This window comes from Mus musculus, chromosome 5, assembly GCF_000001635.26.
Source record: "Mus musculus strain C57BL/6J chromosome 5, GRCm38.p6 C57BL/6J".
NCBI classification, from domain to species: domain Eukaryota; kingdom Metazoa; phylum Chordata; class Mammalia; order Rodentia; family Muridae; genus Mus; species Mus musculus.
Window position 1 is genome coordinate 72,757,548 of NC_000071.6, and position 27,264 is coordinate 72,784,811.

Sequence of the window (27,264 nt, forward strand, 5' to 3'; positions counted from 1 at the left end):
ATGAGTCTGCTTCCTCTTTGGAGGGGAGGGGAGGAGACGTGCATCGTGGGCCTTACCAAACGACCAGACGTCTGACTTGCTGCTAAAGCGGCTGTAATTAAACACTTCTGGGGGACACCACTTCACAGGGAACTTGGCGCCAGAAGAACTTGTGTACTGATCATCCAGAACGTACCTAGGATGAGACACACCACGCATGGGTCACACCTTTGCATGTCAGACGTGAGCTTTCGTTTTTCCCCTTACAAAGACAGACCAAGACAGTAACGGCAGTCTAACATGCAACACACACGTTCAGCTCATGGCCTTGCCCAATGACGTCTGTCTAGCTCCTCGGCTTGAGTTAAGAATCTGAAGAGGTGACCCAGTGTGTGGACTTTTATTGTACTGCTGTTTATCTTTCTCTCTTATGAGGTAACAGAGGCAGAATACTATACAACTGTTGCAAACTTATGGGGTAGGGTACGTGTCTTTGTTCTCTGAACAAAATTTTATCCAAAGGCCCTGCATGCAAAATATCTGAAGAAGAGCTGCTTACAGGAAGGGGTAACAAGTAACTAGAGCCGTCCGTGCTCTGAGCCCCACAGTCCCTCAATTTAAAGCTACAGCACACGTAAGCAATGAGAGCACTGCATTAGAAAGATCAGAGGCAAAAGGAGGTTTAAGATGATGGTAATATACCATATTTATATACCAGCACACTGTCCCTACACACACACTCTCAAACCATGCTTTATTCTTTTTCTATCTGAACATTTCCAGATCCATCCAGAAAGACACATGGAAGCTGTAGCATTGACCACTTGTGGGAAGAATCTTTGATGAGTGACAGATGTGAGGACTTCAGCCCCTTCGCTGTATGTGCAGCAGGAATTTATCAGAGGGATTGTTAATGCATTACATATTTATAGGAAGTCAATGCTAAAGCTGCCAGGAGCAAAGATTCAGATGAGCACACCGACTTCCCCTTGAATGGACAAAAATGGTATCTGGTGGACAATGCCACCTTGGGCTGGATCAAATAGTTGTCAGTCAGAGACGTCTGAATGTAGTGCATAAGGAGTAGTTCTAAAAGGACTGGTGGAAAAGTACCAGCTTTCTGCAAGCCAAATATGAAGAATGGCGATAGACAGTGCAGGGTTCCCCTTCAGGTGCTAACTATCTTTACCTAGAGCACATAGAGAGGACTGGGTAATCAGCTTCGAGAATCAGAAACTACTAAAGATAGCATTCAGGCCACCAAAGGCCAGCGTCTTCTTGGGGGTTGGTGTTGGCCCGAAGACCCAACATTGCTCTACTTTCTTGACTGCTCTTAGCTCTGCCTCTGGACCAGCTTCCTTGGCCCTCTTCTGATTCCCTGGGCAGGTCACACTAGTCCCAGACTTAAGGTGGCACCACTATGGTTCTCCTGTGTTGTTCACTCAATGTTCCCATGCAAGAAAAGCCTTTCTGGTCACCAGATCTCCAGCGGCCGTCCCTTCCCCCACTCCCAAGTTAGCTCTTTCACCGAACAGTAGAAGATTTCAGGGAAAGACGAAACAGATAATACAGAGGATTTCAGTATCTGCAGGGCACACCGTCCGTGTGACAGCTCAAGGTTTTTCATCTGCAGTGTGAAAGTGACCACAGATGGTATCAACAGTTAGTCAAGACTGCAAGTTGAAAGTCTCAATAACACTATGTTTTTGGTTTTTTCAATGGACAGAGACTTAGGTTTCAGATAATTCTCAGGTGTCCTGACATGCTTTTAGTCTCTTTTTTAACTGTTTGTAAATAAAAAGTTCCTTTCCGACACATCTGGAGCACAAAAGGCACAGACTGGACTGACAGCCACTGTCTGCTGACCCCACCCTGCTCTGTCACAGTCACTTTCCCCAGGGCTATGTATCTCCTTTCTCCATCGTTTGCACTACATGTGGGCTCAGCCTTCAGTTTACTCACCGATGTGGCTCACAGGGTTAGGCTCCTCACCCAGTAGACACCTGATTTTTAATATATGCATGACTCAAGGGACAGAGGGAAAGGGGAGGACAGACAAAATGCTTCTTAAACGTCTATTCTAACACTAGTAAAAGTAGAAAAACTAAGAGATTAAAAACATTGCGAACAAGGATATACTAAGCACTGAATCACCAAACAAATTGAGAGAGAGATATTATATAGGCTCTACTACCATCTAGTGGAAAGAATTACCAATGCCACAATAGTAATTAGCCTCATTTACCCTTACAACAGTTGAAGAGATTTCCTTATTGCTTTATTGGTGCAAATCATTCCCACATTAAAATTTTAAAGGCAGGATCTCATGTAGCCCAGGCTGGCCTCAAACTTGGTATATAGCCAGGAATGACTTTGAAATCCGGATTCTCCCGCCTCCACCTCTAAGTACTAGATTACAACAAGCATCACTACAACCAGGGCCCGAGGCCTGAGTTTTTATTTCAGTTTGGGGAGGGTTTGCTTGTGGGCAGTTCGTGCATAGAGAGGACAGAGGCAACCTTGGATTGCATGGGCAGGAACGCTGTCTGCCTAGTCTCTTTTCAACGGCTTAGGGTTCATCAATTAATCTGGGTTTTCTAGCCAGAGAGCCTCAGAGATCCACCAGTCTCTGCCTTTCCAGTTCTGGGGTTACAAAGCCTAAGCCACCACTCCTGGATTTTTTCCTGCATTCTGGTCAAACTCAGGCTTGGGAGGGAAGCAATTTATCCTCTGAGCTATTTCCCAAGGCCTTCCCATGCTTATTAATTATTCAAATATAATGTGACCACTTAAAAGCACACAGTACTCAGCCATACCTGGCCATTCCAAAATCAGATACTTTGACAACTCCTGCTTCATTCACTAGACAATTTCTGGCAGCCTGGAAAACAAGATTATGACGTTACATTTATTAAAAGGTCCTGCAAAAAAAGGAACAACAGAAGTTCACTTTCTACTAAATATAATACAGTCCACATCAGAAAGAACTGTACATGTGTTCATATAAACTGTTTACAGCCATACTGAAGGTACCTCCAACAAAAATCTGAAGCAACCTGAAAAAAAGACAGATTAGAAATGTCACAAGGCATTATGGCACTGTCTTTACCAACATCACACTTCATGAGGATCAACGGACATTCCAACCTTCTTCCTGGTCCAGGCCTATTGTATTACTATGTGATTTTCTTACTGATGTTGATAACACTCTTAAGTCTTTAATCTAGATTAAAGATGAATTCTCTCTAGGTAACAGTAGAAACACACAATCATCACAGTGACCAGTAACCTGAGAGTGGTCACCTCAACAGACAGAAGAATGGCCAAGTATAGACACAGGACCTGCTTTATCGTGTATGAGGTTGCTAATATATTAAGACATAATATACTCAGCTGGTAAAACACACACATATGTTATTTGGGGTTTGGTGTATTCTTGAATCCATCAAGAATTACATGAACCAATATAATAATTTGGTAGAATGACAGAGGGCTTCTCAGAAGCAAAATAATGGTGTTTTTAACACCTCAACTGATGGGGCAAGGTTTCTCCCTCACTCGTCGGATGCTTGTTTTTCCTGTGTGATAATTCCCCAGAGCTCCTTTCCTCTGAGCACATTTAAGAGTCTCTCTCAAGTGACAGTTAATGCCCACCTCTTGAATTATCTGCACCTTCCCGGGAGGACAGCCATGGTACTGTCACTTGCAAGCCCATGAAACACTTTACTCAGGGGAAAGGCACATTCGACACTTCCTTTTGTGAGGGCAAAAGTTACGTTTTACGTCTTAAACTGCTGTGCCTAAAAGATCTGTAAAATAAACTTTTCTTTAATCTGTAAGTTTCACTTGTTTCCAGGACAGAAACTTCCTGGAATGCTGAAGACTGTGGCCCGCCTACGACCACAAGCCATGTGTTCTCACTTCTGTAAACAAGGGTGGTTACCCCAGGTGCACAGGATGTGCTTGGTCACATGTAAGCAGAAGGTGTGTAACTGTAGCTGGGAAGTACACTAGGATATATGCTTGTCCCTGATCAGACAAAGTCAAAAGTCTATAGCCTAATAGGTTTGCCTTAATAAGCACTGGGCTTATGTAATTAGCAGGCATTCTCTGGGAATCCCGGGAATGAACTTGGCTAGTATTTACCATGTTGGTCAGAATTTAATAAAGCTTGCTTCAAATTTGGCTCAAAGGTTGTGTTAGTAATCTTATTCTCGCCTGGCAGGATTAATACTTTAAAGGGTGTTAAAACCTTCCAGGGATTTATATCAATATCACTGGCCAAAAAAAATTCAAAACTCACTTTCAAGAAAATAAATTCTGTACAGACAAGTGCAAGTCATGAAAGTATTCCGTCTGCATCCATTCTCCAAGAACAAAACTAGAACGATGCTTAATTCATGAGTTTCTACATGACAATTAGCTGTTGTCATAGCGACACACAATCATCAAAGCTAATGTTATATGTCACATCTAGTTTACAAAGCCCGTTGCCTCTATTAAATGGTATGAACTTTAACAAGATGTGAGCCAAACAATGAAGTGCACATTGCACATCCAATTTTCAGAATGGACTAGGACTAGCCCCACAACACACCGAGGAGATCAAGTCAACCTTGCCAAATCCTCAATTTGTTACTATGCTTTAAATCTAAAGATGACATCGGAGTTACAGTCCTGACTCTAAAGGTAAGTTCTGGGTCCAAACTCCTCCATCTCCCCAGCACCTGATGATATTTTATCCAGTTCTACTCACTTCCTTTGCAGATAGGAATAATATCCACTTCCTTATCAAAGGAGCTTACAGTACAAAAGTAAGGCCTATGTCAGGTGAGGTTAAAACAAAGCACCCTGCTGCTCCTGCTCCAAGGAAACAGATCCACGCTCTATCACAAGGCAGCTAAGGCTAAAGGAGGGTGGACACAATGCGAATCCTGTTGGTTTGGTAGACTAATCAAGGTAGATGGTTACTTGTTACAGTCACAGTGTTGCTTGCTACAGTCACAGTGTTGCTTGTTACAGTCACAGTGTTGCTTGTTACAGTCACAGTGTTGCTTGTTACAGTCACAGTGTTGCTTGTTACAGTCACAGTGTTGTTTTCTACAGTCACAGTGTTGTTTCCTACAGTCACGGTGTTGCTTGTTACAGTTACAGTGTTGCTTGTTACAGTCGCAGTGTGGCTTGTTACAGTCACAGTGTTGCTTGTTACAGTTACAGTGTTGCTTGTTGCAGCCAGTGTTGCTTGTTACAGTTGCAGTGTTGCTTGTTACAGTTGCAGTGTTACTAATTACAGTTGCAGTGTTGCTTGTTACAGTCACAGTGTTGCTTGTTACAGTTGCAGTGTCACTTGTTGCAGTCACAGTGTTGCTTGCTATGGTTACAGTATTATTTGTTACAGTGGTGTTAACTGTGAAGAATGGCTGGGGAGGGAAAGAAAATCAGAAGGAAGAGGAGGAAAACTGAGAAACCCCCCCATCACAGCCCTTTAGAACTGGGTTAGGTTGTTTTCTATTTTTCTTCCTATTATTTTCAGAAGTAATGAAAACTCCCAGAATTCCCTCTTAGTTGAGCTCAGGATTTCTCTGGTAGTTTCTGTTCAGCACTTAAAGTAGAAAGAGCTGGAGACTTGGTCTTAAAGGTCAAGGCTAAGCCTAACTTCCCCATTTCTCACAATAGGCAAGCCTCTTTCACTTCCCCCAAAGCTAACACTCTTATCTATAACACAATGACATCAAATAAATCTGCCCCGACTAGCTATCTCCTGGGAATCTCCCAGAGCTCAAATAATTAATTCAACGGAAACTTGCTTGGGGATAATAAGTCTGTACGCTATTAGATTTAATAAAGGTCTTTTCCTTAGAAATTATCAAGTAAATTATTGAAATTTACCAAGTTTGAAAATAACGAAATCTTGTTAAGGACAAAAACAGGCAACTAATACAACAAAGTTCTCTGTGTAACCCAACGGGACAATGGAATCCAGCCAGGGTGTAGGAAGTCACAGCAGTGGGAGGCCAGGAGGACTCTGGTTACTCACCAGGTCTCTGTGGATGAAGCTGTTTCTCTCCAGGTACTCCATCCCTTCACAGACATCTTGACACATGCTTAGCAGCATGTCTCTGCTGAAATGGCCTTGTCTCTGCCGGAGGAAATTCAGAAGGCAGCCCCGTTCCATGAACTCGGTAACGATGTAGATGGGCTTCTGCTGGGTGCATACACCATAGAGCTGTACCAGCTTGGGGTGTGTCAGCTTCCTGAGGGCAACAGACACACAGAGTTACCACAGGAAAACAAACCAGCAGGCAGGTGTGCTGGGCGGGGCCAATTTTTAATTCAAAAAGGGGAGCTAGAAATTTACATCATGGGATCTGGAGCTATGACTCAGTGGATAAGAACACTGGTTGCTCTTCCAGAGGACCTGAGTTCAATCCCTAGCACCCACAGGATGGTTTCCAGCCACCTATAATTCCAGTCCCAGGAGGATCTGATGCCCTCTCCTGGCCTCTGCAGGCAATGTATACACATGATGCCCAGACATACATGCATTCAAAATACCAAATACACATAAAACAAAGAAGAAGAAGAATAGAAACTTACATCATGACTTTAGCTTCCTCTATGAAATCCTCTTCACACATGGCGCCTTCCCGGATAGCTTTGATGGCCACTTTGTACTGGGCCCGCCACTTGCCAAGCCTCACCACTCCAAACAGTCCGCTCCCCAACTCTCTCATAAAGGTCAGCTCTGATGGGTTAATCTCCCACTTATCTGTAAGACAGACAGGGAAAGGATACTTTTACAAAGGAAACGGCCTAAAGCCATGGGGAAGAGACCAACCCCACAGCCCTGAATAACACAGTAATAATTACTATAAGACCCAGAACAGAATTACAGCCTGTACCCAGACACCCAGACACCCACATACCCAGACACCCAGACACCCAGCCGGCATAGCCAGTGAGAACCACCACAATGGCAACTATTTTAGCAGCGATGTATTTAGTTTTTACCTATGGAAAGTTTTTATAAATAATGATGAGAACAGAAAATCTAGAGTTACTATAAAGTATAATCATCTAAAAACCCATTCTATGAACGCATTAAAAACAGCTGTAAAACTTGCATGCAGAGAACTCTTTGGCTAAAACCACTGAGTCCTCCTCACTGGGGCCTGCAGGGTGACCCCAGCAGGATGAAAGGCTGGCATCTCTGCCTCTGCCTGCATCTGTCTCATTTACTTCTGGTCACATACCTGTACATATCAGAATGTTAATCACCCAAAGAAAATCTATGTCAGACCTGATGATAGCTAGTTTACCTCCCACCCCCCCCAGTCACCTCCCCCCACAGATGAAGGCACAGAGAGGTAGGAGTAACTGAGACATCTTAAAGGTTTACAACGCCCTATTCTGGATACCCTGAAGACACTAAATGTCTCCAAGAGCTGTCCTAAACCTACGTCTACCTCGGATTCCACGAATAACTACATCTCCCAAGGGCGGACAGCCCACCAGGTACACGTACAGGCAATGATTCACAATAGCAACGCTGCATCCTTGCTCAAGAACAGTCAGCTCCTTAGACCCAGCTTGTCCCCTCAGGCAATAAAGACTTCTTCAGACCACCTTGCAGGACTACATCTGAGATAATTATCAACCAGGCCACACTTGGCCACACCTCCTGTCTGCCCTGTCCCGAGCCTTTCTCGGTTGCAGCCTTTGATGGGTATACTCAGGAGACATTTTCTTCAGTCCCTCTTCCTAGGGCTCAGTGACTAAGCCTCCTCTCTCTGCTCCGTGCCACTCTGCATCCTTCGCTGGCACTGTGAGACGGGTGGAATTGCTGAGGCTGTCAGGGCTACAGGGACCTAGGCTTGCACTCTAGAATTCTGGTTAGAGTTGAATTCTACAGGTCTCCATTCGTCTTGTAGAGCTGGATTCTTTTCCAAGAAAACTGGCCAATGCAACTACCAAGTGAGTCTTACCATAGCTGAAGCCGGCAGTAGTGGGAGCGTTCTTCCCCTTTGTACTGACCGGGTACCGCAGCCTGGTGACAAGCCCTAAAAATGAAAGAAATGGTTGCAGCTGAATTTTATCCTAATCACGCTACTCCGTCAAATGCTAAACAAGAAAAGCCCAAGAAACACCATTCGCTTATTACTGAAGCCTCCTCTTCATAGACACATGGCGCTGCACATGGCTTTCAACCGCTCCGTACAGTTCCTTCTTAATACAGTGTTTATCTGGCACAAGGCTAGCATCCGCTCTCCTCTAATATTGTAAAGGATATTAGAAGATTCTCAGAGCTTACTATCAGTGAGTTTATACTCTTTTTAAATATGAGATCTGAACTATGAAAGAGAATTTTATTAGTCGGCTAAAAATTAAAGCAATTCACCTGATGTGACTCAGTGTTCCTGACATTAGCACTAAATGTGTGGATTATCAGCCACTGGAAATCAGTGAGGCAGGTCAAATCATTTAAGCCTCAAAGAAGAAATGGGGGCCTTCTTCCAGGAGCACCCAGACAGGGCTATACTTCTTCTATACAGCACATTTCATATTTTACAACTGTGTGGGCATCTGGACGGATCACCATTTAATATTCACTATACTTCCCTCAAAGGCTTGGTTTCTTATATAAAGCAGGCACTAAATACATGTCAGCTGAATAAATTAAGATAGTGGTAAAAATTTAAACACAGAAGAACACAAAAAAAAATAGGAAAAGAAATACAGTAAGAATAAGAGACTATCATCAGAACAGGGTTAGAGTTGAATTCTACAGGTCTCCATTCGTCTTGTAGAGCTGGATTCTTTTCAGCTTTTTTGAAAAACCATTAAGAATTAATTGCTCAAGTTGGTTTTGGTTGTGGTTTGATTTGGTTTTTTTGTTTTGTTTTGTTTTGATTTTGGTTTTTGCCTGTTTGTTTTATTTTTTGGTTTTGTGTAGCCCCGGCTGTTCCCGAACTCAATCTATAGACCAGCTGTCTCAATCTCAGAGATTGCCCTGCCTCTGCCTCCCAACCACTGGGATTAAAGGTGTGTGCCACCATGCCTGGCTTAATTGCTCAAGTATTGAGCACAGAATTTCAGAAAACCCAGCAAACCCACTTGTAGATGAGTATGCTGATGAAAGGAAACCCTATTTCCATGAAAACATGTGAATATAAGACTATCATCTGTCAATAAAAAGGAGTGGACACCTTCTCTGACTGAAAGCCAGAGCTTTAAACTTTCCACTTCCTCGGGATTTCTTTCCAGGGACAGGGCACGCTTGAGCAGAACACACAAGGCAATGTCTAAGAGTATGCTCAGCGAGTCCATTGTAAAAAGCAAAACAACAACAAAACCCTGGGGATTTCCTCGGTCCAGAATCCCCAGCAGCCTCTCCTCTGGTGTCACCACATCTGGAGCTGGTGCAGACCCAGGCTGCATCCTGGTTTCCACAGATGAAGGAGAAACCTTGTCAAAGTCGGTGCGTTAAGACAGCTTCCAAGACTGCCAACTAGAGGGTCAGCTGTCTATCTCACCTTTTAGCACCATTACAGTGACACTGGCAATAATTTAAAAACTAAACACGGATTTCTAATTGGACTGGGTACTTAACACTTAGGCAAATATCAAGGCTTTGCATAATAATTTATGTATAATTCCCATAGGTCAGGCCTTGATCATTTTTATCTTTTCTGATTATTTCAACAAGGAATGCACAGTACACGGACAAATGTAAAAAAATGTTACAATGTGTCGAAACAAAAAAAAACAAAACAGAACAGCCCAGCTACAGTATAAATTGTTATTTCCATGAACTGTTCAGAACAGACAAATCTACTAAGACGGAAAGTGGGTTAGTGGTTGCCGGGGGCTAGGCTGGTGAAGACAGGGCATGGGTGACTGCTAATGGGTACAAGATTTATTTGTGTGGGGATGATGACAGTGTTCAAAAAATTAGATTATGGTGATGTGACCGTTGGCACACTGTAAACATTCTAAGAGGTGTTGAACCCTGTGTTTTACATGGATGAATTTTTTGGTATGTAAATTACATCTTAATAACTCTCCCTATGCTCTGTATATGTAAAATAATAAATGACCTCAGAGAACAGCAACAGACATTGTAAAGAGGGCCTTTGATTAAAAACTCATAAGCCAATTTTCCACAAGTGAAATTAAGCACCCAGCTGTTGGACACATTAACCATTTGCACTGTTAAAGTTAAAAAAAAAAGGCTGGAAACTTGCTTGTGGAAGCCTTATTTCTTGCTGTTTGTTTGGTGTTGGATGTAACACAGATTCAGGCTGTTAAAAAAGCTTGCGGGACATGCTGTCCGATCATCTGTAGCCTTCAGTGGTTCACGTCTCGGTGGGTCAGCTTTAGCACGGGACCACAGCAATGTGCACACCATGGAAATCATCTCTTTTAAACTAGACCTTTGCTGGGGAGAGTAAATGTGTTCTTCTCCTGGGCCAGTGTTGTAAGACAGGAGACTTTCCAGATGTAATGAGCCATCACTCCCAGCCAGTCATGTGACCAGGAGGGTCACACATACACACACACCCACCCCCGGTACTCTACAGAGTACCATGTGACAAAGCCAGGGTGCTCAGTAGATAGCTGTATTGAATACATTTCCTACTGAAGGCATCTTTAGTTTATACCGCTTTTATAAGGACATAACCTCACTACGAATTGCAAAGTGTATGCACTCTGTCTCTTGGAAAGCTTTAGCACTGACTGAACCCCTGGCTCGTCTGAAAGCATCTATGTCCTCTCCACACACATTTTTCACATTTACTTGATGATATGGGGGAGGGGGCTTCCTTGTGTTGCTCAGACTAGCGTTGAACTCTCTGACTCACATGATCCTCCAAACTAGCCACCTAGGTTGCTCTTAAAGTAGGCATATCTTGGAATTTTAGTTTAGTGCCAAGGCTAAAAACCACAGAGGTGGGAATATCCACAGACATTAAAGTCCTGTAATGGGAACACGGTATCCTGTGAAATCTATTATGCTTTCTGGTTTTTCTCTGGATACAGAATGTTCTTAATATGCAATAATTTTACATCAGTCACACTTTAGAGATAACTACAAAAATTCTACCTTTTGAAGAATCCATCACAATATCTGAGCATATGATCACTAATATTCAAAACGGGTCTTCATAGCCCACTCACCTGCCGCATTGTGCTTGTGATATTCAATGATCTCAGGAATGGACCCGAAAGCATGCTTCTCTGCCAGGTAATACTTCTTTGGGGATGTTGCTGTTTCCTTTATGTGATAATGCCTGAAACCTGATGAGCCTTCTCTATTAGAAAGACAAAATAAAACAGGATTTTACACCCAGCATAAGTATATTTATCCATAGGTATTAATCTCCAAAGAAGGGAAAAAGAAATGAGAATTGATATAAATGTTTTCAAGGGTACATAGATAATAAATCAATCAATCAATCAATCAATCAATCAATCCAGGCCTTTGATATCTACACTTGGGAGGCAAAGGCAAGGACACATAGGTTCCTTGTGAGTTGAGGCCAGCCTTATCTACAGAGCAAATCCAAGTCAGCCCAAGCTAACCACTCTGTCTCAATTAATAATAATAATAATAATAATAATAATAATAGTTGTTTTTGTTGTTTTTACTTGTTTTAAATTATCAAAATAAAGGTGGATATAAGTTCTACGGCTGTGATGGCATTACAAATCATCTATGAGAGAGGCCAAAATAAAGAAGACACAAGTAAAAAAGGAGCTGCTAAATTGGACCAGCCTATCTACTCTCAATGATTTAACATTGCTGGACCAAAGGTATGCTGTGTTGGAAGAGAGCCAGGCAGGAGATTGGCCTGGGAAAGATGTAATGAGACAAACATATGTACGGCACATGAGCACAGGTAACCAGCCATGTGGCAGAATGTAGGTTAGAATAAATGGGTTATCTTAAATTATGATTCTAGTCAGAGAAGAGCCTAGCTATATGGCCCAGGCATTTGTAAATATACTTTGAGTCTGAGTCTTATTTCTGGGAGCAGAAAGCTAACTTCAACCATCCAGGTAGAATTTCATGTGTAGATGTTATCTATAGGGCAATCTCTGTAGAATCTCTTTCTACGGGCTCCTTTCTATTCCTGACACAAATATTACTTTCCCTATGCCCTAAGCTTTTTGACTAACATCAACGGGTGGAAGTCTTGAAAGTGGTCACAATAATAACTCAGCTGCTTGCATGGGAATGGAAATGAGACCATGAACCAACAGGTCAGCAGCAGGAGAATTTTAATTTGCTGTTCGTTTCTGTCCTGCAGAGACCAAGACCTGCAGTGCCTAGAACTGTCTCCCTTCTCAAAGGGAACGGACTGGACTTAAGCAGAGACAGCACCCCTTGTAGGTATATCTGTAGAATACAGGTTTCTAGGAACTCTGCTTTCAAATGCTTTCGAGATGATGTGTAATCGCCCTTAGGGTGGAGCTTGGGTTCCTTGGCCCCGAGGCGACCTGGGTCAGCTTCTACATCTGTCAGCCTGTCGTAGGCACCCCTCCTCCCTTTACCCTGTCATCTCTGTCATTCCACATTCACCTCAGACCTTCCCTGTGCTTCTCTGCCCTCACCATCTCCTCTCACTGTTGAGTCAGCAAGACTCCCTTCACTCAGGTTTTTCCTATCTTGCTATAAAGTCTCAGCTTAGCTGTCACTAAGAAATAAGTGAAATGTGTCTTAATAACAGCCCCTCACCCCTACACACTTTTATACTACCATGGCTGCATACAGGCCTGTCTGTGGCCCTCATTAAGCTACTAAAGCCCACTCTACTCAATGCAGCATCCTTTGTGCATAGCTCAGGGCACAATAATTATCCAATGAACATTACTAAGTCTTCCATAGCTATTCTCAACATGCATGTTGTATGTGTATGTTGTTTGGGTATACATATATACACATGTATGTAGACACACACATACACATATATGAAAAACTATAGGGAAATTCTCTGGAGAGAAAAAGAAGAGGACATAAAATAGTTCAGGCTTTAGAACTAAAGATTACATTTTTTTTTCTAATGCTGAAAATTCCTATTTGAAAATTAGGAACACATACAAGCAACATGGGAGGAGGTCCTATAAAAACACCGAATTAAAAGAAAAAAAATATAGCTCAAGCAGATGGAATGCCTGCTATGAAAGTGTAAGGACGTGAGGTCAGGTTCCCAGCACTCCTAGAAAGCTTAGATGTGCCGGCGTGTGGCTAGAACTTAAGTGCTCTGCAGGGTTGAAGGGTGGGAAGAGGCAGAGAGAGTGGGCTCTCTGATCCCAAGAGCCCACTGGTCGGCGAGGCTAGCCAGTGGGTCAGCTCCAGGTTCAGTGAGAAACCCTGGATGGGAAATTATAACAAACAAACAAAATAGAGAAACCACTGAGGAAGGTATTTGGAAGCTAAGCTCTCATCCCACCTGCATACACGCACAGGTGAACACACCTTCACACACATTCACAACATGCATGTACCGCATACCAATGCACCCCCACAAAATAACAACAACAAAAACAAACAAACAAACAAACAAACAAATAACAACAGCAACCACTAAAAACGCCAGAGCATAAGGACTTACTTACCCCCCAAACTTTGTGTAAAGGGAGACAGTGTACAAGCCTGGTTGACTGGAGTCTCTCACCATAAAACCACCTTCTTTATCCTAAAAACCAAATGAAGAAATTCCTTTTTTAAATTCCAGTTACTAGTGCCCTGGCAAAGATTCAAGAGTTGAACTGTCATTGTTTTACGATCACCCTTTGTGTAGAAAACTCTGCTGTCAACAAGAGCAACTGAATAGTGCCCCTTGAGTCTTCCACACACATGACTTTCTGCCCGGAACTCCTGGGCTGGAAAGGACTGGAGGAGGCACACTCACATTCCCTGACTACAGCCTTGCACCCATGCTGAAGTGAGGCCCGCAGCTAGTGTCTCAGGGCCTCTGCAGTGCTACCAGGTAGGTCCCACGGTGCTGTAAGCCCCAGGCTTGTGAAAGTAACCATTGATTTCTAGATCATGCCATCCACATGCTTGGTAGGAGCTTTCAATCCCTTGCAGTGTCAATTCCTAGCACACAGCCTTTATCCCCAAAAAACCCTCAGTGCTCTTTACGAGACCGTGTTTCAGTACCCTTGATTTCCTCTGTCAGTCAGCGTCCAATGCCATACATAACACAGGAGAGAGGGGGTGACTCCAACAGGAATTTAAAACATGCAGACAACCCTGAGTAATTACATTCCCACCAGACCCCAGTTGAAGGGCAGGAAATGGAAGTTATATATCTCAGACACTTCTCTGTCAATGGTACCATATCCATATCTGTTCTTTAGCTTTCATATTACTTCAAGACAAAAAATGTGTTTCAGAGTTGAAAAATAACTTCTATTCTTATTTATAAGAGAGACAATGGAATTAAAAGCCCCCCAAGTCTATCTGATAACAATTTGAGATAATAATTATGATCATGAATTCATGGATTTAATAATAATAATAATAATAATAGCTACCATTTTTGAAAACCTAATCTTTTTAAATGTAGCCTCATACGTAATTTAATGCTCATTTGAGTATTTAACAGCCAGTTGAGTAATACACTTTCTTGTTTTTCTTCTCTAATTTCACAGGTAAGGAGAGGGGACACAAAAAGATGAGCTAACTTTCCCTGGGTCACCTGACTAGTCAGTAGCCAATGAGACAAAAGAGAATTTGAAGGCCAAGCTGTCAAGGTAGCAGACACCAACAGCTCTGGGTGTGTGGTCTCTGGGAAACCAGCAAGGATCCTAGGGTGGGACCAAGTCTTGTAGTATAACCTACACTCAGTGCTCAGCGAAGCCTTGGTCACACACAGAAGAGCCAACATCTTGAATATCACTAAGTAAAACAACTAGAAAGTAAAATGTGGAGGCTGAAACCTTGGCTTCTGGGCCAACTTCCCTACCTTACAGACCTGGAACATGAACAAAGCCACCCTAGAGCACCCAGGCCCCCCTCAGCTCAGCACAATTTCCCCTTTGCATATACTGTCTTTCCCTGTAATTTCACTTTAAGGTTTCAGAAATTCATCATGTTTATTACAACAGGTGACTGCATGTTATTAAGTTTTCACTTATAAAGTACATCACATAATATTAAGGTAAACTATCCTAAAACAAGTAAAACCAAGCAAGAAAGAAAATACATTGAAACGCTAAAATCAAAGCAGCAAATGAGCCATCAGTGGATTTGTAAACGCTGCTCAGGGGTGGGTGGCCCCTCACAACGCAGATTCCCGAGGGCCCATCCACAGTCTGCTCTACTCCAAAGAGCTGAGTCTTAAGCCTCAGAATGTGCCTGTACTTGGACATACGATGGGTTGACACAGGTCATTAAATTAAAATATAGTCATCAAGGGGGCTCTAGTTCAGTATGACTGGTACCCTTACTAAATGAGATGATGTAAACAGAGACAGAAATGTGTGCATGGAGAAAAACAGTGATGAAGTGGCGAGGGTGGGCAGCTGTCTCCAAGCCTAGGAGAGGGACTTAGGCCCTTCATCACAGGTCCCAGAAGCAATCAATCCTATTGACCATTGAAGGAGATCTCTCTGCACAGTTGGGGTTCCCTCCTGGACCCTGGATTAGAAACAAATTACACCCAAACACCTGTTTTCACAGAGAGATCATTTATTAAGCAGGAAAGAAAAGTTAAAGTGGTTGACTTCTGACTCCTGGAGAAAAACACCCAACGAATGAGAAAAAAGGGGAGGTCTGTCTTAGAATGGGCTAGGATTCAGTGTTATATTTTAATTGGTCATGTTAATTCGGTGAGCCGAAGGTGGCTTTTGATTGCCAGACTTCAATACTGTGATAGCTGGACCTTCATAGTCAGGAGGAGGAAGTGGCCAAATAAAGAGATGGACCTCGGCGGCTTTAGGACTATGATCTAACAGTTTTTAGCCAGGCAGAGGGAAAAGGAGAGAAGGACAAGACCTGCTAGAGCCATGCCCACCACGCTCAAGCTAGCCTGAGTCCCTTCAACCACGTTGTCAGGGATGGACTGTAAGTGATGAAGTTCTGACGTTTGAGGTTCACTCGCTTTGGGGCTCTTTGTTCCAGTAAACTAACAACCCAGTACTCTCCTTTAAGTTTTGTGAAAAATACAGCTTGTATCTTATTTATATCACAGCCCTTTCAGGCCTTAGGCATAAGTATACGGAAAACACATGAAGGATTCATTGAAATTAACCTGGGCTGAAATGCCACTTGCAAACCAAGGGCGCACACTTACTTCCGTTCTGAGGAGCTGTTCTGCTTTGCTTCTGTTGGTATTTCTGCAGTACCACCTGATCAGAAAGAGATGCTCGTCAGATTCTGAAAATTACCTTTCATGCATAGTATGACTAGAAAGCTAATATTGGAAACCAATAACAAACACATCAATAAGATACACAGCCACGGTAAGAACACTCGCAATCTCAATAGCAATGACGTATTATCATGAATATACCACAAGGCGTTTCTTACCCACATGTTATGCATGCCCTCATGTGTTAGATGGGATCAAAGGTTATTTGTATGTCACAACCTGAATTTGTCACAGGATAGCTTTGCAAATCAATACAAGTTCCAGGCATGGAGGTGACATATTTCATCAGTCCTTACCATTTAACAAAAGAATCAGTTCCCATGTTTTACGACAACATTCATAACAAGAATGAATTTTGCTCCAATAACTAACCCACACAGAAAATATCACTTTACATTACTGTCTTGAATTCAAACTATATCTTATTCCAGTCCCCATCTACCAGTGTGGCTGGTCATCGTGTCACTGTGGTACCAGTTCACTGAATTTCATGTAAAGCTCAAGGGTCAAGAAAGAAGGAACAACCCTGAACAGCCATCCAGGCACTCCAGACTTTCTGATGTCCAGCACCCCTAGACCCTGTGGTTGCCGTAGCCTCTACATCAATTCTGTGCCTTGTCCTGAGTACCTGCCCTCTTTCCCACCTGGCCCATACCCTGAGTCACCTGAGCCTTTGAGAAGACTCTGTGAGTACTGCAATCCCCTTCTTTATCCTAGAGACAGTCTACCCTTCAGCTCCCCCCAGAATCATGCCTCCGTGTGACTATAAGCAAATGGACCCCAAAGAGTATGACTAAGATCATTTTCTCAGGACTTCAACTTTAAGTTTGTTTTGATAGATGTTTTGAGTTGGCAATAAATCCTCCATCACAGTCAAATTCCTAAAAACCTCAAAAGTCCTAAAGTCACTGGGGCCTCTTTGGTCATCTGAATTTCCCACTATTGTCCCAGCCTAGTCATTAAAGATCCTGTTGGGTAGCACTTTCTCTGGGATTGAAACATTCCATCCTGAAGGAAGCTCCATAACACAGAAGGTAAAGAAGTAAAAAAAAAAAAAAAAAAGCTCCAGGAAGTCCCTGAAACTGACCAGATTTGCTGATCTACTCCCTCTCTAGGAATAAACAGTAAAAGATTGCTGAGAGTCACTCACAGGCAAGACAAGATGAATGAAAGACTATCAGGTCACCAAGAAGAAGCTGAAACTCACCAAGCTGTCTGAAAGAGGTTTGGATCAGAGGAGTCACTTGGGAAGAACGCTCTTCAGTCTGTGGAGCTGCCTGCAGGCTGTGCAGTGTGTTCTAGGCTCCCATGCTGAGGTGGGCTTTGGTGGTGTATCTATCTTGGAGTCATATCTGTTCCTATGAGTGACCCCTCACCCATATTCCCATAAGTGATACCAATAAAACTCACTGGTTCGCCAAGTTGGATTTTGGTCTGTTGTGAGTTCAGTAGGGGTGTGTGTGTGTGTGTGTGTGTGTGTGTGTGTGTGTGTGTGTGTGTGTTGCTTCTTCTCGCAAAATTCACACAACAGGCTTCTGGCTTTTGGCCTCAGACACCTTAGACAAGAGAATTCAAAGGCTCCCCCCTGGTTGAGAAAGGTAAAATCACAACAAGCAAAACGCAAGATAAGAAAGCTGACTGAATTCTGCCACCTGAATGTTTTTAGAGAGCACCTGAATGCCTAGTAAAGTGCAATACCCTGTAATGACTTTGGAGCCTGTGGTGATGAGCCAAGGTTAGGAAGAATCAAACTGTGCATCACACTTTATGAAATGAGGCCAAATTCAACAGAACTGTACTATGGTCAGTGCAGACCATATGATCAAGCTATTTATGAATGCAATTGAAATGTGGTAATAAATTGGAAGGGATTCATTTTATCTCTAAGGCTTTTCTGATGATATAAGAAATATGTGTCAGATGTCCAGAACTGTCACACTCACACACACACATGCACACACACGCACACACACACACAATATGGTTAAGAAAAGTTAGCTAGTTAGACACTATAAACTAGCAAAATGTGTAAATTAGAAAATTCTTATTTATCAACAAACAGAAGGTCCAGTTTTAGATCCCCATGGCGAAAGCAAGGGAGGGAAACTTGGTTCAGGTGCAGGAAACTTGGAGAGCTACAATATGGCTTTAAGAAAATAGTAAGATACCCAGGAAAACAAGGTAGTCCTCTCCTCACACTGTAAATCCAGATCCCAGGAAAGGATAAAGGCATCAGGAGAGAGAGAGAGGATGCTGGCACAGGAAGCTGCTCTTAGAAACCTGTTCTAGAGACTTATTTCTGAAGCATCTACAGACTCCTGAAAAAGATCTTTGCATCCTTAAGACAGACTGTGGTTTCTACCCACACCAAAGGCATTCTAGTCAGCATGAGCACAGCAAGCATGGCTCTGGCAGGCCTTCCCCTTCACTATCCCCTCTGCCTTGCTAAAAACCATTAGATACTATTCCTAAAGCGAGCCACCAAGGTCTGTTCCCTTATTTGGCCACTTCCTCCTCCTGAGGCTGACCACCAAGGTCCCGTGATCAAAGTATTGAAGTCCAGCAATCAAAAGCCCCCTTTGGCTCACCTAATCAACATTAAACTCCTCATCCAAACATGATTTCTCCATTTGCCTTTAAAAACTGCCATTTGCCAATGAGTCACATGTCTCTCTCTTCTATCCAGAGGTAGTCTTTGTGCCTCTCTCTCCCTTCCCATGGAACAAATACCCCTTCCCACCTCTCCCCCTCTCCCTTGTTCCCTTCCTCTTTTCCCTCCTCCTCTATCTCTCTCCTGTCTTTGTTCCTTACTCCCTGTCCTCTGTCCCTCTGAGGCAAATAAATCTCCTTTGTGCTCAGAACTTGGTCTCGGGGTGCCTTGTGCCAATACCCTTTCACTCTGTGTGCCAAAGGCCTGCGTGCTGGCAGCTTGGTGCCCAGAGTGGCACTACTGGAAGGCCCAGCAACCTCTTACTGAAACATCTTTATAGGAAGTTCTTGTGCCACAGGGGCACATCTCTGGAGGAGTCTAGAGTGGCCCAGCCCCTTCCTCCCAGCTTTCCAGTTATGATCAAACAGGCCTGTTCTAGTGCATGTTCCCACCACGGTCATTTTCTCACAACAATGCTAAACCAATACTATCACATATCATGGAGCCCAAACTCCAAAACTACAAGCCAAAATCATTTTTTTAACCAGGGATTTGTTACAGTGATGTGCAGCTGAATAATATTAATACACAAGTACAGACCCTTTAGATATATTGAGTTATTAACAAATAAATAGATGAGGTAATAGACTGGTAATAGCTATTTAATAGCAGCTCTTCTCTCTCTCTCTCTCTCTCTCTCTCTCTCTCTGTGTGTGTGTGTGTGTGTGTGTGTGTGTGTGTGTGTGTGTGTGTATGTGTGTCTGTGTCTGTGTGTGTGTTTGTTTCTGAACCTCTAGAATTGAACCTCTAGTATCCAAACTGTTGAGAGGTGTACAAGTCAAACTACATTACTGAAAACCCTGGTAGACCTGGGTCTGACCCAAGAACAGCAGAGATCTGGGGTTCCTAATTGACCCAAACAAACAGAAACACATTCGTCTCAACCTCCATGAGGACATGGAAGATGTGTTACTAACCCAACCAATGTGGGCAAACCCCAACAAAACAGAACCAAGCATAGGGAGGCACAAAGCAAGGACTCTGAGGACAGCCTTCAGCCTTGCTGCCCAGCGTAATGACAAGATGGACTCCCATCCCTGGCAGATGCTGAGGGACTCTCACACTGGAGTCATCTAGAGGAGAAAAGTTCTTCAATGAGATTACATTTCCAAGTGGCGCTATAACCCAAATACTCATATCCAAGTTACAAACTCCAGGAATACAATCCTTACTTGACATCCTGTGAGCCATAAGGTATATTTATAGTTACACCAAGAATGTCTGGCTTCCATGAAATATATTATCAATAGTCTTTGGTCCTGTCATTTCAGATCAGTTGAAGTTTGAGCCTTTGGGCATATTCCGTGTTTCTAAGGATTTTGTTATAGTTTCCTAAGACATATGCAAGAGCCAAGCCACTGTAGTTTACATAATTATCTATTAAGATAAGGAAACTACAGAGAAATACATAGTCTGGCAACTGTCATTAAGGAAGTCTCATAGAGTGCATTTAAAAGACCTAGCTCATATAGCCCACTATGCCCATGGTACCTACAATCTACTACAACCCCCCACCCCAGACTACATGAAGTAGGCAACAGCTCTCAAGTGCTATGTTACAGAATTATGCAGAATGCCACTACGCAAACAGTAAAGACCACTATAGCATAGGGTAAGCATTTGCATATCTACAGACACAGAAAACACAAAGATATTAGGCAATAAGAATTCTTCAGCTCCATCACAATCCTATGGAAAGATGGTCAGGCACACAGTCCATTTGATAAAAACACACTATATAGTACATAATTGTACACCGTGTGCATGGACATTAAAGGACCATGCCACTGATGCTGGGTTGTCAGACCCTGGTGGTCCTCTAGATTAGGAGATGCCCATGTCATCATGGAGAGAGAGCAGAGAACCACTTGTTGCTCTAAGGAAGTAAATGTCATATTAACATCCTGCCTCAGGAGGGCCACAGTGCAGTGATACCCATGGGCTGTGCACTGGAACCTGGCTATGCACTGCCTGTGGACATAGAAAGTAAAATGTTGCTGTAAAGTTGGGCAGTATGCATCAGGAGTCTCAACAAAGGATCTCAGAGAGATGGTTTAAGGCAGCAGAGGAGGTTATCCCAATTATTTTACTATAGCAAAACCACCTGAAATAATCCAATACCTCTCTAATAAGAAGGCAATTGTATTATTATGTGTCCATATACTGGTTGTAGCCATTGGCCCTCATCCAACAGTAGATCAATGCCAAGAACTCAAAAAAACATTTTATAAACTTGTGACTGAATGAGTTATAATGCAGCTATGAAAATATTTTCAAAGACTATTTAATGGCAGGAAGACAAATAAACTCAAAACGCACTCATTACCCGGTGGAAAAAGAAAAATATCATGAATGACAAAGGTCAAATCTTATTCAAAATATTTCCTTAGTAATGTTTTTTCCTGTTTTCAAAGTTTTAAAAGAAAAAACTATAATCACACAGTGTTATTTTTCACTTGAAAAAAACAAAAATCAAAAACAAAAACCAATGAAACATTTCCTCTAGGAAATGCTCCCTTACCTTGAATGAATGAACAATGATATTTACTTCAAACTCAGCTGAGCTATGTTTGTTCAAACCCAGTTCAACAGTGCCTGCTGAAGGAATGGTATTCCCACACAAGATATTCAAAGAAAATGTCTTCTAGAGATAAGTCTCACGTTTTTACTAGGGCAGGCACCAGCATTAAGTATATGTCAGCACCTTCTAAAGACATGGAAGTTATCCCTTCATCTTTAAAATGTCTTACACAACTAGGAAAAGGACAGTTTCTGGCTCCCCACTCTTACAAGCCTACTTACTCATATTGATCTAAGTTGTTGGATTTCTTCCCTGTGACGTAATTACTTGGGATATATCCTTCACTCCTAGAAGTGGACAAGCAAACAAAGAGAAACGACTTTACTGTTTGTCTCAGGAAAGGCAACTGGTCTTCTAAAGCCCATTACCTAAAGTTTATAGGAAAACGCACCCATCCCAATAATTCAATATATCTGTATTGTCTCACACTTTACAATGTGTGCCCATGTTTGATCCCCACAGAGATTATGGATATGCAGACATTATGATACCCAATTTCTCATGAAGAACCAAAAACTAGACTAAGATGCTCTCTTGGGCCCACCCCCAAAGTCAGCCAGCAGCAGGGTTTAAACTTGCCAATATTCCATGCTGCTGGTGAAGAAGAAATGATCATTTCTTGGAATGTCTTAATGAAACTACTACATCACAAGGTGTAAGCATTGAATGGAGTCACCAGCTGCTCTAATACCTCAACAAGTACTGCAGGACAGCATCCAATGGGAGCACGTGCCCTCTGAATTAGTATCATAAGGAACTTTTTTTAAAGGAAAAATTATTGTTAGGAATCGAGAAGGCCTGTATGGTACAAAGGAACCTTCCATTTTACCCCCAGAAACTCCTATGTACTGTTTAGTAGGAGTTATGAAACTCATGTATAAAATTTTTTAAAAGTAGATGCTTTATAGTGTTTTATTTGGTACTGAACCTTTTAGTAAAAGCTTATCATAAACATGCAGACGTGCACACATTTTTCTGCACCGACAGAAGCCTAGAAGCGATAACAGTATACTAACAAATAGAATCCCAGAATTCCACCTATTATTTATAAAACACTGTTTCTGACTAAAAGAGGCAGAATTCCCTTGAAATATCAAACTGCAGGTCTGGCGAGGAAAAATACAAGGTGAACTTGAGTTATTTTACTGAGCCAGAAAGGAAAGAAAAATCACAGCAGCTACCACTGAACTAAGCAACAGAATGATGGCTACTTTGGATCAAAACCTACATAAAAGAATCCACGATGGTAAGAAAAACTACTGGGTACCACTGTAATCATCAGAGGAAATCCAGTCATCAACTCCTGAAAAACAGTGAGAGTTCAAGATCAGCTTTATCTGCCTCTCCTACAGGGCCTGATGCACTCATCTGTAAGGCAGGTGCTTGGAGGATGAAATGCTGGGTATGCTGGCAGAGTTAGGAAAGGCATCATTTTGTAACGCCTAGTCAAAGAGTGGCTCTCTAGCATCAAGAGGGAACACAGTAAGAGAACTTTACAGTGTGTCTGTCAGGCCAGTTCCTGAACCACGAACTCGGTACCACCGACAACAGCACAGCTAGAGCTCATCTCTAAGGTGACCAAGCTTCTAACTCCAACCACCAGATTACCAAAAATGAGATGACACAGAGGTATGCCAAACATCCCAAGAAGCAGACGGTCCACTTGCGATAGATGATGATGGTTCATTTGATAAGCTAAATAAACTCATCTCGTCAACAGATCAAAAATGGAAAGTGTAAAATAAAACAAAAAGACAGACAAACAAACAAAAAGCCCACAGGAGACATCCAAGTCAGGTATGGGGGCACATGCCAATGGTCTCTTCCTTTAAGACTTAAATTACCTGTACAAGTAATGCTTACTGTATATATACATATATGTGTATCTTATATACATTTATACCTATATACACACTGACAGAGATAATGAAAAACTCGAATAATAAGTTGTTCCCTTATACTGTGAATATACAGAGAGAGAGAAATTAGAAGAAAGTTTCAATAAATTACTTCTTACAAAAAAAAATGTAGCAAAATGTAGAGCGCTGTGTAGCGTGTGTGATGATCCAAGTTTGATCCCAGCACGCACATACAAAGAAAGAAAGGAGAGAAGGGGGAGGGGAGGAAGCAAGGAGGAAGAAAGGGATAGAAGAAAGGGAGGGAGGGAGGGAGGGAGGGAGGGAGGGAGGGAGGGAGGGAGGGAGGGAAGAGAGGAAAGGAAGACAAGGGAAAGAAGGGAGGGAAGTGGGAGGGAAGGAGAAAGAAAGGAGGGAAGGGAAGGAGAGGGAGAGAGGGAAGACGACAGTTTTAGTGAATGAGAACTAAGTATAATGCATTCAAACACCTGGAAGGAGGTAATTGATTAATTTGCATTTATGGAGTGATCACTAAGGATACATATACTTCAGAGTTGGTGAGATAGTTTAGTGGGTAAAGAAACCAGCCACTCAAATCAAACAACCTGAATTTAATCCCTGAAACCCAAGTCAAGGATGACAGAGAACCAGCTCCACAAGCTACCCTTGAGTAGACCCTGGCATGCAGGCAGACACAACACACACACACACACACAGACACATGCACACAGACACACAACACACACACAGACACACACACACACCAATAACAAAAATAAACGTAAATTTTAAGTAAATTTTAAAATGCCCCTCACGATGCTGCAAATTCAGTTTGCTTGCACTCGTGGCCAGCTGGACTAAGTCTGTTGTAAGCAATTAGAGTGTTCACACTTCCCTCGGCACGTGACTCACACCCTCTGAGAGTCACACGCCAATGAAGCACTTACCCATACTTATCTCTCGCTCTCCACCAATGGAGGTCATTCTTTTCCAGGATGATATACTCTTGGCCTCTCTCTAACCTGAGGTCATGTGCTTCCGTCGCTTGGAAGTCATACATCGCTACAACGATTTCTTCAGTATTTTCTTCCTCTGGGGGAATTGGTGGAGGAGGCCTTCTCTATGCAAAGAGAGTCACATTGTCAAGTTCAGCTTCTATTTGTAAGGGATCATGAGGCACAGCCGTAAAGCACTACAGAAGTCACAAGTCACCCTAGAGGGAAGCCTCAGGTCTAGCCCTCCACGACAAGGCTGGTGCTGTTGGAATTCTTAAGAGTTAAGATTCAAGGGAGGAGCAAAGCCTGCCCTTTTTTTTTAAGTATTTACAAGGGTTTTGCTTGACAATTGCTTGTTTGGCCTCAGGTCAAGGATCATTTTCCAGAGAGAGAGGCAATGAGAACTTACAAGTAGGTACTAGGCAGACTAAAGGACCAGACGTGGTGGGAGACTGATGCATCATGGACTCTATTGCTAGATCTCCCACTCCGAGCAATGTGCATGCCCTTGTCCCTTCATTGTGTAAAGCACATGCTTAGGATCTTACAGGTTTCCTTATTTATTCTTCGTGATGCTACAATGAAATAAGCCTACAGCTGAAGCAAGCCACCCATAGTTACTCACAGTTCCTATTGGCTAAGGTCCTGACTGGGTCCAAATTACATGTTACTCTACCATATCCCACTCCACAGGCATATCATTACATTTCTAAAGCCACTCCTTTATTGTGCTGTGTTCTTACGACAGTTCATGTGCCTTTAAAATATCACACCTCCCAAATGGACTCTGAGGCCAATCTACAGCCAAATGCCAGCAGGTAACAATGATAAAACTGACCCCAACAACAAAAGCTAAAGAACTAAGCTGATAGTGCTGATATTAAGAACTATTCAAATGGGCTCCAGCACACCTGCTTCTCAGGTGGTCCTGGAAGAAAGCAGGACAGCATGGCTGAACATAGCATAGTCAATAAAGCACAGACCCACCCCAAACACAACTTAAAGACGAGGTAGGGGAGGTCCTGTTGCTACGGTCTTGTTCCCCAATTGGTCCTTGACTTGTCAATAAAGAGGGCCGGGAGCCAATTGCTGGACGGAAGGTACAAGTGGGAATTCCAGGTCCCAAGAGGAAAAGGAGACACAGGGAAGGAGAGAAGGCTTTTTCTGCCATGCTTTGGAATGAGAAATAAGCAGCAGTCATGTAAGGTCTCCAGGCAGCTAGGGCCTTCGGTCTCCACCATGGGCCCGGGGCCAGGAGATTGGCGGGGCATGGCTGATACAAGCCACTAAGTTTAGGGCAGGAGAAGAAAGGGAGATAATAATTGGTAAGGGCATGCCTTTGAGGCAGGAGATAGCTGAGCCCAGCAATTGTGCCTAGCCAGCAACTAGTAATAAAGTTGTCTGTCTGTCCTTCATCCGTGGATTCTAGGATCTCAGGAGTGGGCTGGTAACGTTACCCCTCCAGGAGCAGAGGCCGGTCGGAAAGAGAAGCCGGGTCAGTGCCAGCAGCACAGATGCCGAAGCAGACCCCGGAGCTAAGCAGGATAGCATGAGAGGGAGCCAGGAGTGGGCTGGTAGCTCGGTTGTAGCTCCCAGGCTAAAGCGGGAGCATGTTTTTAAAACTACATGCAACAAAGACGTGACATGTGAAGGCAGAGACCACTCACCTTCTTTATTTCTGGCGCGGGAGGCAGGGTCTTTCTTATACCTGTAAATGCCAATAACTGTAGATCATGGTGGTGCCCCACAAGAACTGACAGAAGATACTAGTGTCGGAGAGTGAGCTGTCCGCAGGGAGCCGCTGTGCCCAACTCCCCACCTACTCTAACATCAGGACCTCAGGATTGCCTCAACTGGATCATCTGGCCTCTTACTTCTCAATTCTCAAAGTGAAGCAAAAGATAAACTGGAGCTGGGGTCTGACAGAGCGGGTGCTTAGCAGTATGAGGCCCTGGCTCAGTGCTTAGCATCATGGAAAAGCAGATGAATAAACCCATATGCTGGTTACGGTGGTGTTCCCTTATCTGTGGCTTCACCTCCCACAGATTGAGTTGTACCAGCGTGAGAGCCATGGTATGAAAATACTAAATGGAGCAACTCGAGAGCTTGCATTTGCACTCTCCTGAGAAATGTGATAACAATCTCTACTTGTCTGCTCACACCCTCCCAGGCCATGAATCATCCCTTGGTCCAGCACGTCCACACTGCATCCACTCTCTGCTCCATTAGTTACATTACCATCTCGGCTCCCATATCAAATGTGGTGGGATCACGGCACATCAATCATTTTTAACTGATGACTCCGAAGGAAAGCATAGCAATGCTGGCACTCACATACACCAAAGAGAAGCCAAAAAATAAAAATGGACCCTTGATCTGAAAAGCTAAAAGGTCTCAATAAGGAGATTAAAAAAACACTGCTATTACTAAGATAACACAATAAGAAAGTGTGTTTAATAACTTTGATTGTGGCATGAGATTAGAGTTGTATTTTATTGACATGTATCGTAGTTAATTTCTTATTGGGTCCAAATCATAAATTACTTTATAGCTGGTATGTATGTATATAGGTATCGAGAAAGAGTATATGTAACATTCTATGCACTGGGGACAGATTCTCTGAAGATAAGGTGATACCACTGTAAAGACATAGTGAACATAGATAAAGTTCTAATCAAGGGGATGGGCCAATTTAGACCCTGTCCCCATAAAAACCTGTGGGCACCTGGGTCCTCTCATCACTCTGTGACCAAAGGAGAAA

The 27,264-nt window shown here is 43.0% G+C and overlaps 1 protein-coding gene across 10 annotated transcripts in view; it reads right to left on the reverse strand.

Moving 5' to 3' along the window:
- The window catches only part of Tec (tec protein tyrosine kinase), a 112,937-nt gene that overhangs the window by 1,830 nt on the left and 83,843 nt on the right, over positions 1-27,264 (reverse strand). For 8 of the 10 annotated variants that reach the window (NM_001113464.2, NM_001113460.2, XM_006503846.4 and 5 more), the window contains 11 exons: positions 26,171-26,211; positions 24,456-24,628; positions 21,874-21,939; positions 16,284-16,338; positions 13,600-13,679; positions 11,158-11,291; positions 7,965-8,039; positions 6,577-6,748; positions 6,017-6,233; positions 2,796-2,860; positions 57-175 (listed from right to left, as the gene is read on the reverse strand). In NM_001113464.2, coding sequence (NP_001106935.1) covers positions 57-175; positions 2,796-2,860; positions 6,017-6,233; positions 6,577-6,748; positions 7,965-8,039; positions 11,158-11,291; positions 13,600-13,679; positions 16,284-16,338; positions 21,874-21,939; positions 24,456-24,628; positions 26,171-26,211 — 1,197 coding nt within the window. The remainder of the gene's footprint in view (positions 1-56; positions 176-2,795; positions 2,861-6,016; positions 6,234-6,576; positions 6,749-7,964; positions 8,040-11,157; positions 11,292-13,599; positions 13,680-16,283; positions 16,339-21,873; positions 21,940-24,455; positions 24,629-26,170; positions 26,212-27,264) is intronic. The other 2 variants (NM_013689.5, NM_001113461.2) reach the window with 1 other exon arrangement.